Source organism: Tursiops truncatus, chromosome 5, assembly GCF_011762595.2.
Source record: "Tursiops truncatus isolate mTurTru1 chromosome 5, mTurTru1.mat.Y, whole genome shotgun sequence".
Lineage (NCBI taxonomy): Eukaryota > Metazoa > Chordata > Mammalia > Artiodactyla > Delphinidae > Tursiops > Tursiops truncatus.
Genome location: NC_047038.1, coordinates 21,936,990 through 21,950,051, shown reverse-complemented (window position 1 = coordinate 21,950,051; position 13,062 = coordinate 21,936,990). Strand labels below are relative to the sequence as shown.

The window sequence follows — 13,062 nt, the reverse complement described above, 5'->3', positions numbered from 1 at the left end:
TTTATGCATGATACAATTAAACTTTCTATATTTATGTCAACTAGCTTTTATTTATAATTAAAGTTAGGGAGAACTTTTCTCTTTTCTAAGAGGTGATGTAGGTTCAGAAGTGATAAAAGATATTAATCCAGTCAATTAAGTTGAACACTTAAGACAAGAGCTAAATTCAAAACATGGAAAACTGATGTATCTGAGTATAGCATTACTCATCTCTAGAAATTGTTTCTTATTGCCTCTTGAATAAAATGCAAACTTTCATGCCCAGTAATCAAGACCCTGTACTCACCTAGTTGATGTTGCCTCTCATGCCTTCTTGCATGGCTCCACAAGCCAGCTTACCCCTACTAACATTGCCCTACTCATTTCCACAGCAACTTTACCAGGGTGCTGCCTAGAGTAAGGTGAAGGTAAAAGGCACCTGGAGAGTGGCTGTGGGTGGGAGAAGCCTGAAAATGCAATAAACTTAATTTTCTTCATAATTTTATCAGGTGAGGCCTTAATTTATGGCCTTTAATTATAGTATTTGGATTTTAGGACAAAATAGTCTTTTATCCTCACATTTCTATAAAGTTGAATAAGTATTAAACTGTAAAATTGTACTTTACCTTATCATCTTATAAATAAATACAGAAATGAAAAAATATTTTAAACTACTTTCTGCTTATGTCATACAGAAGAAAGTCAAAATTGGTCTTTATTTGCTATGCCTTTCAATAAATTTTTCCTTCTAAAGTTAAAAGATGATTTGACTTTACGCACTTCTTAAATAGATTGGCTTTTTAAAAAGTATATATATATTTCTCATATATGATTAAAACAATACTTTACCATAGAGATAAGTCCTAGCCATATTTCTGAGGATATAACCTATTACAATGTCTGTTTTTCTCTGTTAAAATGCAAACTGACTGTTTTTAAACTGCTATATTGCCATAGAATAAATCCCAAATTATAAGAGTAAAACAAATTCACCTAAAACTTTAAAGACAAATGCTCTTCTAAGCATTTTATTTTCTAGAAACCCCAAATTCTTCCTTCTATAAGTTCATGCAGCTTAAAGTGCAAATATTTTTTGTTATATATGACTGCTGTCCAAATTTCAGATTAAATTTTAAAACAAGGCATATTAAAGCATATCATTAAATCCCAAGTATAAATAAAATAGTAATGTAACAATGACTAAGCCGTATGTTTGGTGAGTATGCTGTATGATATTAAGTTAGTAAAGACTTAAAAATTAAATACTTAGATTTCCCTTTTAGGTATGTTGTGAATAGCAAATTACATAATTGATACAAAGCCCTAGACACAGTGCCTGGCACACAGTAAGGCTCAATTAATTAAGTGGATTGCCATCACAAAACAGATCTTAGATTGGTATCAGTAAAATTTCTCATTCAATAGCTCAACTAATTACAATATAAATTATTGAGACCTCATGTAACAATGAAGTGGCATTGTATTTAAATTCTAAGTATACAAATGGCATCTTGCACATATGATTTCTCCTATTAGTGTATCTAATATTTTTGAGTTTTCAGTTGAGTTTACTTTTGATCAAATACAGCACAATATTGCCATGCAGAATGAGAAATTGGATGGAAGCAACTTGGAAAGTGGTTCACAGCAAGCCCCATTTACTCCTCCTAACACCCCGGATCCACGAAGTCCCCCAAATCCAGAAAACATTGCACCAGGTAACTAATCCCCTTACAAATAGAACAATAAAGTTGTTATGCACTTAAATATATGACTCAAGTCATTTGGATTCTTTAGTAAATGGTATCTAAATGATACAGCTTTTCTCATTATATATTTACTTTGTAGATAAGTTCAGGACAAATGTAAAGATTTAGACCTAGAGGAGTCTTGTAAAACATTTACAGGAGTCTTACGTTCTTTCAGATGGTCCATTGTATTTGTTGGCAATCACCTATTATATTAAAAATTAAGTTGTTTGTAATTATATTGAAATCCTATTTGTATAGAACTGTATAATTTATGAATTGCTATGATATATATTTGTCTAATTTAATAATAACTCTATGACATTTATTATAATCCTCATTTTACAAATTAAGAACCTGAGGTTGTGAATAGCTATAAGCCAATATTGACTGTTCAAGAATTAAATCCAGATCTGGTACCAAATTTACAGATGCCTCATGTGAAGCGACCTTGTGGAGATTGCTTTTGTTATTTTCTGCTCTCTTACAGAACCTTAAATGCAATCCTTTAATACTGTATATTTGTTTATTATCTTAAAAGAGAAGCAAATGCTATCCAAATCAGTATATGTTACTTAGAAGTACTGTTTGATTTTGAGATATTCAATCAGAAAAATTATCTGATCTATTTAGACAATAACTTTTCAAAATAACTTAAAGCAAATACCCTTAAGTTTTTCCTCAAGAGTAATGTATAAAGTAGGTTTATAAAATTTTCAACTACTTTTATATTGAAATTAGCAATACTTATGTCATATGTTTGTAAATTAAACAGTTAAATTTAGCAAGAGTACTTCTGGAAATCTTCTCAAATAGCACTAGTGTTTTTGAAAATATATAAGTAAAGCAACTGTATAATATTAAATCTTATTTAAAAGTAAGTTGAATGTCAGTCACTGATGAGCTTAGACTTATCAGGATGTTCTTCCTGAACACAATGAGAAAAGGTATTGATAAACATAATAAACTAACATTGAAGGGAACCAAATACACAATTAGAATGCACAGAATTCTGAAGTGAAGCATTGTAATAGAGTTCTCAAATAGCTTTACAATTTTAAGTTCTCGAATACAACATTAAGCACATGGGGGAAAAAGAAGCTTTAGAATCAGACAGACCTGGGTTCAACCTGCAGGCTCCTTTCATTTCTGCCCATTTTACTACTGTGTTGGGAAGGAAAATAAATCTCTTCGAGTCTCAGTTTTCTCCATCTGTAAAATAAGGAAAATAAATCTCACTGCACATGGTCATTGTGAGAATTAAATGTGAAAATGTAAGTATAGTCACTAACATATAATAAAGTATTCAGTTAAAATTAATCCTTTCCCTACCCACCTTTATATTCTTAATACTCAACAGACTATATACATATTCTTTTAGCTCCAACCACTATATTGCAACCTCTTGCTTTCTAATGTTTGGAATGGTAGGGTTTTTTTTTTTTTTTTTTTTTTTTTTTTTTTTTTTTTTGCGGTACACGGGCCTCTCACTGTTGTAGCCTCTCCCGTTGCGGAACACAGGCTCCGGACGCGCAGGCTCAGCGGCCATGGCTCACGGGCCTAGCCGCTTTGCGGCATGTGGGATCTTCCCGGACCAGGGCACGAGCCCGTGTCCCCTGCATCGGCAGGCGGACTCTCAACCACTGTGCCACCAAGGAAGCCCGGGTTTTTTTTTTAAATAGGAAACAGAAGACATATAGAAAAGTTTATGTTGATTCAATCTGGTACTCCCATTACTAAGTTAAAATGTTTATTATTAATCATTATCATAAACTATGAAATTGCAAAAGGAATAGAAAAATTCATCTCTACCCTCAAGGAATCATACATAGGGAGACAGGACAAATGTCCACACTATATTTGTAGTCTCATTTTCTCTCTGCATATATAATTCAATATCATATGTACATTTTATTTACCATCAGGAATCTACCTATTAATATCTATCTATCTATCTATGTATGTATATATATAAAGAGAGAGAGAAATTTTGAAAATACAAATTCATATAGCTATTTAAAGCTAAATATTCAATTATTAAATATTTGGATATGTCTGTGTAATATAGACTAAGAAAAGGGAGAGTTTGGAGGTTATCAGATAGCTTGTGATTAAGCAAGAGTAATGGATCCTTCCTTCTTGGTCGATGAGTTGAAAAGTATAACAAATTCAGGGGGCAAATTATAGCTTATCCCAATTTAGCAAAAATTTTTATTGATTAACCTACTATGTCTCCACAAGCCAACTTATCTCAAATATGAATTAATAAGTCTTACGATGCCACAATACTGTAGGAATGAAGTTCCTTTGAATTTAAATAAGTTATATTAAAAATATATTTAAAAATCAAACAAAAATGTTGGCATATAGCATTGTTGAATTGTATTATTTCTCAGAGGTTAAACTATGTGGATTCTTTCTTGTAAATAATTCAGCGTATCAAAAAAAGAAAAAAGTTATTAGTTAATTCTGTCTATTAAAAAATCTGAAAACCTGGAATGTTCAAAAATGTGAAAAGATTAGACCATTTATAGTTCCTCAAGTCAATAGATTATTATTAGATTATTACAAAACCCTTAAAATGATCATGAACATGATGTAGAAGCTTTCAAAAGTATTTCAAACAAAATTGATTTGCAATAAAATACAAGATTCCATGTGCACTAGAATTATAGTTATGTGATCATTATGCTTATAGGTGAAGAAAAATGGGAAAAATTGTGTTTTGGTAGTGGGATTTGAATACGTTTTTAAAAATACAGAATTTGAAATTTTCCAATTTCTATATGGTTGACTCTGATCAATTTTAGGAAAGGAATAGGAAATAAAATGTGGTAGTCATGGTAATGGAGTTATGTATACTATACAAAGAAAAGACATGGTAAAAGGTAACTCTGCTTTCCTGGGAAAGTCAGGAGTGAATAAACAGAAGTGATAACCTCAAGCTAAGGCTTAAAATAGCAATTTGTAGGTGACAAGAGTTAGAGAGAGTGTTCCAGGCACAGGGAACAAATGGAACAAATAGGGAGGCATAACGGGATACAAGTTTCAAGTAGATCCACAGTTCTGGAACATAAAATGTGAGAGGAGAAGGCAGGAGATGAGGCTGGCTGGACAGCTAGGTAGGGCCATTTGTGTCATACTGAATAGTTTTCTTTTTTTGGCCACACTGCATGGCTTGTGGGATCTTAGTTCCCTGACCAGGGATTGAACACAGGCCATGGCAGTGAAAGTGCTAACCATTGGACCACCAAGGAATTCCCTTGCTGAGTAGTTTTGACTTTTGTCCTGGGGAGCCATAACAGAACCTGGAGTAAGGGAAGTGAGTGACCTGATAAAGTTTTCCACTTAAAAAGGTCACTCAGGCAGCAACAGGGAGGTGCCTGGACGAAGGGTTGAGAGCTAAAGGATAAGTATGAAGGCTACTGTGAAAACCCAGGCAAGAGATGTGCAGGGCCTGAACCAGGTAGGGAAAAATGGAAATAAGGAGGAAAGAGGTAATTTGCTAGAACAAGATCTCCCAATGTTCTGTTTGCAAATCACCTGCATACAATTTGTAAGCAATATCTGAAACTTCCTGTCTTTGGAGGGAAGACTCCATTATCAACATTTTAAGTCGGTGCCCAAGGTGATTCAGAAACACAAAGTTGAGGGCCCCTATTTTAGAAATCCTCAAATATAGTTGGTAATACTTATTGATTTGTTGTGGGAATGAGGAATTGTTTAGGACAGTGCTTCTGTCTTGGACATCTGAGGGTAGTAATAACATTTGCTAAGATGACCAATATACAAAAAGAAGCAGCATGTATTGGAAAACGGATACATGTAGGTCTAGATAGGTTATAAAGAGTGCCATGAGAGTATTAATTTGGACAAATATAATAGGTGGTTGAATAGAAGGGCCTGGAGATCAAAAACAAACCTTGGAATCGTCAATATGTAGGTCACAGTTAAAGCCAAGAATATAAATGAAATTTTCTAGGCAGAGTGTATAGTCTAAGAAAAGAGCTTTGGGTAACACCAACATTTAAGCGGCAAGCGGAGAGAAGCAGCTTACCAAAGAGACTACCATTTGATACCGGAGACAATCAGAAGAAAATTAAATTACTGCAAAAAATAACTGTCTACTGGTGAAATTATCAAGAGTTTTTGGAAAAGAAAAAGTAATTTTTAGTGTAAAGAAAGGATAGGCATGGTTTGACAGAAGAAAACTGAAAACATTTTAGAGAAGGAAAAGAGCATCAGGGAAACCCCAAAGTAGGAGCGATCACATGGTAGAGGTTTTGACATGGTGGAAGAGAGAATTATATGAAAGACATAACTAGGTGGTATGGTAGTATAGCTGGAGAGTAAACAGCTGTGCCTTTGAAGACTTGAAGAATGTCACTTAATGCATGTGAAAATGGTTTCACGTTTATGCCAGGAATTTGTGTGACTTTTAAATGGTAATTACAGAAAATTTCTAGCTCATGTGAAAATAAATTGAGGAGGTGAGACTGGAAGAAGAAAAGTTAGAAATCCTCAGGAACAAAGTAAACAAGGGATGGACACATCAGGGAATAAGAAGGGCCTGATTAAGACAGTGGAAACAAATTGCTTCACCATTTTGAAGCTTGAACATTTTACAGACCACTCAGAAATTTAGGATAGTCAACACCTGAACGTTACTTCTAAAGAATCAGCTCCAGAGGAGGGAGATTTTGTCTTCATTGATATTTCCCCAGAACCTAGACCACAGTAGACACTCAATTTACATTTCTAAATTAATCCATTAAGTGTGGTATATAAGGCCTAGTATAAATTAATATAAGGGGCACAATTTTTAAAAAATTAAGTTAATAGTTTCACTGAACAAATACATACTAAGATAGTCAAGGAAAAAATTAACTATGATTTGGTAAAATTAAACACTAAGTGGTTTCTTTTGAAAATTCCATGAATTAAAAGGGGTTTAAAAATGTCTCACACTTTCAGACTACTCTTTTCTGAGAGATCATAAAAAGAATGCACTCTTCATAAATTTACCCCTGCATGAAAAATTAAACATGGGAAAATGTTAGGTGGAGTTTAGTAACTCTTAGGCACTCTGTGTTTACTTATTCTTGCAATATTTTTCCAAAGGATATTCTGGACCACTGAAGGAAATTCCTCCTGAAAGATTCAACACCACAGCTGTCCCTAAGTACTACCAGTCACCCTGGGAACAGGCCATTAGCAATGATCCGGAGCTTTTAGAGGCTTTATACCCTAAACTTTTCAAGCCTGAAGGAAAGGCAGAACTGCCTGATTACAGGAGCTTTAACAGGTAATTCAATTATCCTGGGTGACACTTCAGCATGCAATACCAAGGCTTTTATATCATGGTATGGAGAACTGAATCTTCTGGTAGAAAAAAATTTTTTAAAGACTCTAAATAGCAAAGACTCATTTTTGCAATATTATTAATATGTCAAACCTTAGTCCCTTTTTAGTGTAACAATGAATGCTATAATACAGAAACAATCACTAAGATCATCTCCCACATTTTAAAATGTTATTTTAATAATACTAATTTCTAATTTGAAGGTTGATATTAGTTTATGTGTTGCTCCAAATGACAATGCTGTTCAAGAATTTCAGAAATAATTTGCATGCAGGACTGTGAGAATTACCATCTAACTCTAGGTTCCAATTTATATTTGCGTAGGCTTTAAGCCAGATTAAAGGTAATTTAGGGCCAAGACTCCAGCACATATACACACCAATACTTATGCTACCCAAAATACTGCCAAATAATATCTGCATTATAGTTTACACAATGGACATTTATTTTTCCCTGTTATCCATTTTTTATAATTTTCATATATTTTTAATGGTCTCATAATCCATTCTTTGACCACTAGATTTTCATTTTAGAGCAAAATATCTCCGGTATCCTGTCTCACACCCACTCAATTTATAGGCCGCTTAGTGATTATTCACTTAAAAATTAATAAATTAAGGAGTACATTTTTGATTTACAAAAGAATGCCACAAAGTCTGCATTTAAATAGTGACCTTCCTTAGTACTTTTCAAATTATTGTACTAGTAACAATTTAGTTTTCACATATTGCTATAGTAATAGTATGAGTACTACATCTATTATTAGTAATACATTAGTAATACATCTACTAGTATTACACCTAGTACTACTAGCATTATTAGTAATGCTAATAGTATTAGTACTACATCTATTGCATAAATGAGGTATATCATAGAATTTAAGGAGGGTTTGAGGTGTGGCAAAGAAAAGATGTTGAAAGCCCATTCTAATCAATGATATAATTTTTTTCAAAAATGAGAATGTAGAAAATTATAAAAGTAAAACACTAGGAAGAAATGGAAACTAATGGAATACTTGAGGCTTGTTTTTGAGATTAGTGCTTTAGAGATGCCATATGACTTCTGTATACCTTGTGGCTTCAGTACCCCATACCTGCTGAGCAGCTTGCTTCCAGTTCTACAAACACACTATAGTATCTGGGTTGGTTATAAAGAGATGCCTATTGATTGTATAAAGACCAAGTGAGTGCTATAACAATGAACACAATACTATATAATTAGGAAATGTAGCTCCCTGTGTTAAATCAAGGCTTTTGTAAATGTAACACTGTGTGTGTGTGTGAAAGAGAGAGAAGGAGGGGGGGAGAGAACTTAACTTGCTAGTAGTTCTCCTTTACCTGAGAAAATTTTATTTTAATATATCTATTTTTTTCTTTTTGTAAAAACAAATGAGAACAGAGACAGGGAGAGGAAGGGGGAGGAAATAAGTAGTTTCCAAATATTCTCAAAGTCTTTTGCAAAGAGTAAAATAATGCTCTTTGGTAGCCCCATATTATTATACATAATTACTAGATATTGTTAATAAAGCATGTAAGAGTGAGATACAGTCTTACAGCCTTCAGCAGTGGTAATGACTAGATGAGAATGGGCTCCCAAGTCTAATCATAATCTCAAAATAGCCCATAGTTTAATACAACTTTGTATTCTTATACTCATTTTGAGATATTTAAATATTTATGTTATATTTAAATAACACTATATTAAACCTATGTAACATGTGAGGAAAAGTAAACTAGGAGCAAGGAGGTTTCCAGCTCTGCTTCAAAAAGCTGTATGACTTTGGGTATGTCACTTAACCTTTCCTTGTATTAATTGCATCATCTGTAAATACATTGTATGATTATATGATTAAGTACCTTTAAATATATTACATGCGTTATCTATTTAGTAGAGCAATTTATTTTAACTTCTATACAACCATTTTACATAATTTTTTACCTTATAGAATAATCAGTAATTATTATGGATGTTTTATATGTCCAGCACTATTAATTTTTACAAATGCAAACCAATTATTGATCAATTGAAATAAACAACAACAAACAACAAAGCAACAAAACAGATTCATATATTAACTGAATCTGAGTAAAACAAGCTTGTTAGTCACTACATAGACGATAAAGTGTAAAAATCATTTTAAGTCAGATCTATGTTTGAAGAAATTATGTTACGGGAATCACAGAGATGCACAGTGATCTTTTAGTAGAATATTCCAAATCTTTCAGTGGAATTTTTTGCTTCACTAACTAAAACTTGAAACTATTTTCAGAGATCTTAAAAATCTTACAAATAGTCTCTCACTTTGAATGCTTAACATCTCTGTTAAAAGATTTTCTTTACTTTGTGTCCGAGGGCAATAAAAATTTAAACAGGATATAGTCTCAATGGTGCCAAAGAAAAGAAAACTGCTTTTCAAAGAGCAACCTTTCACTGGATAAGCGGTAGGAGGTAGGAGATGGGTGATGAACAGAAGGGAATGTTTTCATTTACAGAAGAAAATGACCCACCAATTGGGTGGGAAAAACAAAACAGAACTGGATAAAAAGGGAAAAGCTAATGCACTAAATGCCAAACCCAAATATTGGATTTCAGTGGCACGGGAACATTTCTTTTTGCATTTAATTCAGAAAAAAAATAAATACATAAGTAAAGGTGATTACTGGAATTAATAAATACAAGATTAATTGACCAAATTCAGCCTAAATCTAGAAATGCTCAACTCCAGCCTCTTGTATCCAATGGATATCTATACTCTTAAACTCCCGCAAATGAATGTATGTCTTGTGCAATTGCTGGAGGCCCCACAATTAAAAAGACCCCGGCTGGTTTAATGTTTTGTTTTAATGTTTGAAATTCTTAACAATTTTTTAACAAAGGGGCTCGAGTTTTCATTTTGCACTGTGCCCTACAAAATTATGTGGCGGGTCCTGATCCCAGGTTCTAAACTTTACCCTAAGCTCCTCTGTATTCAGGAAATTTTTCCCTTAAAGTAACTACATTGGTCCATATGTGTTTTTTTCCCCCCTCACGTTTTACTCTTCTCTTGTCTGTGAGTTCATTGAGGATAAGACCTACTACAATCTTTGAATTCCTAGCATATAGCAGAGTGTCTAGATATAATAAGCAATCAATAATTCGTTAGATGAATAAATGAATGAATCAACGAACAAACTATTGCTTTACAGTGGTAAATTTCTAAAATGACAAAATGTTGTCTTGGACATCTTGGACATCCAAGAATAAGTTTTACTTATGTACTGAGTCAAATTTGAGTCATAAAGACTCTTCAGTTCACTAAATCATGTAACAAAATGTGGGACATTAATCACCTAGTTACATCACGAATGTGATAGCAACCTGGTTTGACACCATTTAGACACAGACAAGTGGTTGAGATTCCTAAATATACTGCTCTACTTAGAAAGTGATCTCAGAAGGCCCAATACTCCTTAAGAATTATCTTGTGCGGGTACGATATAAAGTAGTATAGAAGAGAAGGCCTTCAGTGAGTTTGGATGCCTAGATTTAAATCCTGAATCTACACCTTACTAGGTGGGTGACTTTGGGAAAGTCATTTAACTATCTGTGCTTCAGTTTCATCCATAAAATGGGGATATAAAAAGAATCAACTCATAAGTTTGTTGTGAGAATTTAATGAGACAATCATGTAAAGCTTGGTACTCAAATTGTGGTCAGACCAGCTGTGCTGGCATCACCTGGGAACTGGTTAGAAATGCAGAATTTCAGGACACACACTAGATTGACTGAATTGGCCTCTGTACTTCAACAAGATCCCAAGGTGATTCCTATACCAAAAGAGTTTGAGAAGCACTTAAAACAGTGTCAGGTGCACAGTACCCTGTCAATAAATATTAGCTTTATTACTATGCCTTCTGAAGTTTAACAGTCATAAAGCACCTGACTGATGATCTAAATTCTTAAAGTTATTTTCCTAAACAATTTCTCTCACCTCCAGAGTAATGGTTTTAGGCCCTGGAATGTGAAAGTCTATACTGATATGATTGCTGAAATACTACATTAGACTGAGGTTACTGCATCAGTCAGTGATCTGTTTTTATCCATATCTTCCACAGCAATTTGGGGAAAATATTACAAGGTCAGTTATCTGGAGAACAGATGCAATAGAAAGTAAAACGTACTGTTCTTCAGAAGGGAGCAAAACACTGGAAGACAAGAAAATTATGGGCCAATAAGACATGAGATTCTATACTATATGACACAGTTACATCTGCTACAGCCATTGTTGAGGTCACCTATCCACTCTGTGGACACTGAAGATCTTATCTGGCTTTCCCTCTTCTTCCCCAGTACTATTCCTGTCATCACTTTTTGGTGGCTTAAGTATCCACGTAAATAACCCACTGAACTCTCGGCCCTTTCATGTCCTTCACTGTCTTGCTTTTAAGGATCCGTCTCTCAATCCCACCTTAGTCACTCTTGGCTTTTCTTAAAGTTTACCACTACCAATACCTATTATTACCTTCAAAATCTCAATTTCAAGCATCCCACTCTCTATCACATTTTATCTTTATTTTTCATTTATTCTTTATTTCAATAATGTTTCAATTCCACACATCAAAGCCATCTCACTTTTCAAAGTCTATCAATCATTTTCTCCTTACTTTATCAGACTCCATGGTCCCTCACTATTATCACCCAGAAATTAAGATATTCAAGAAAGATCATAGGTGATTGAGCTTTGAAGAAAATCAGATCTCTTCCAGGCTTTAAAATAGTCTCTGCAATACTGGAAAATCTATATAGTCTTGCCAATTCCATTGTCCAAACGTTTATAAGAATCTTCTAGGTACAATACATCATACAAGTACATATATTGGGTAAGTTACAAAGATACATCAGAGAGAATTCCGGTCCTCTTGGAGTGCAGGCTGGTAAGAAATACAACAGTCAGACCAGTGGATATAATGAAAGATGGAAAATAGGGTTACAGGGGAGGTTAAAATAGAGACCATGGAAACTTAGGGGAGAAAGAGCTTATTTCTGGCTGTGGAAGATCAGGGAAAGCTTCAAGAAGAAAGTTAAATCAGTAAATACTTAAATTACTTATATAACATACTTAGAACTTAAAGAACTTAAAGGGGATTTAGAAATGTAGTAATAAGGGTCAGAGCACTCCAGGCAGAGAAAAATGAATATCTGTAAAGGCAATGAGGTTGGAAAGCATCAGGAAAAGAGCAAGCAGTGTATCAGTTTGACTGGAACAAATAGTATATGAAAGTGAACAGGGAAAAACCAGCATGGACCCTTCCATTGGAATGTCAAGGTAATTTTTTCCACATGTACACCAACCCTGTTCCTCTTTGTCTTCTATCAGCCAGTTGCTGAAACTCTAAACCTAGGAGTAATTCTTGATTTCTACATTTCTCTCACAATTTTTATCCAATTTGTCAGCAAATCCTGTTGACTCCACCCATAGAACACATCTTGAAACCACCCACTTCTTCAAGGAAAACACCTGAAATACAAGCTGCCATAATTTCTCACTTGAATTGCTACAATATCTTCCCTTCTTCCATTCTTGTCCACCTATAATTGTTCACATAGTAACAGCTGCCAGAGTGATCTTTATAAAAATTTAATCAGATTATACTTATCACTCCCCTGTTTAACACCTTATGATGGCTCCCTTTCACACTTAGAATGAAATCCATATTCCTTATTGGACAAAGTTCCACACAATCTACCTCTCTGTCCTCTCTCCTTTCTGCCATCCCCCTCACCTGTCTAACAAGATAGGCCTTCTTTCTTTTCCTGAAAAGATCAACATTATTTCTGCTTTAGATTCTTTGCATTAGCTGCTGTCTCTACCTGAAATGCTGAAGTGTTTCAGGCATACGGTCCATAGCTAACTTTTGACCTTCAGATGGCAGTTTAAATGTCACCTCTTCAGAGATGTCTTCTCTACCTATCTAGTCATTCAGTTGTGCCCTA

The 13,062-nt window shown here is 34.1% G+C and overlaps 2 protein-coding genes across 4 annotated transcripts in view; one reads left to right on the top strand and one right to left on the bottom strand.

Annotated features, from left to right (window-relative positions):
* Positions 1-13,062, bottom strand: part of LOC109548757 (uncharacterized) — a 304,090-nt gene that overhangs the window by 270,689 nt on the left and 20,339 nt on the right. For all 3 annotated transcript variants that reach the window (XM_073804685.1, XM_073804683.1, XM_073804684.1), the window contains one exon: positions 2,847-2,939. Coding sequence is in view for 2 of the 3 variants with exons in the window: in XM_073804683.1 (XP_073660784.1) it covers positions 2,847-2,884 (38 nt within the window). In the remaining variant the exon portion in view is untranslated. The remainder of the gene's footprint in view (positions 1-2,846; positions 2,940-13,062) is intronic.
* The window catches only part of MYOZ2 (myozenin 2), a 35,549-nt gene that overhangs the window by 20,677 nt on the left and 1,810 nt on the right, over positions 1-13,062 (top strand). Inside the window, exons 4-5 of the mRNA XM_033856726.2 lie at positions 1,568-1,697; positions 6,849-7,032. Coding sequence (XP_033712617.1) covers positions 1,568-1,697; positions 6,849-7,032 — 314 coding nt within the window. The remainder of the gene's footprint in view (positions 1-1,567; positions 1,698-6,848; positions 7,033-13,062) is intronic.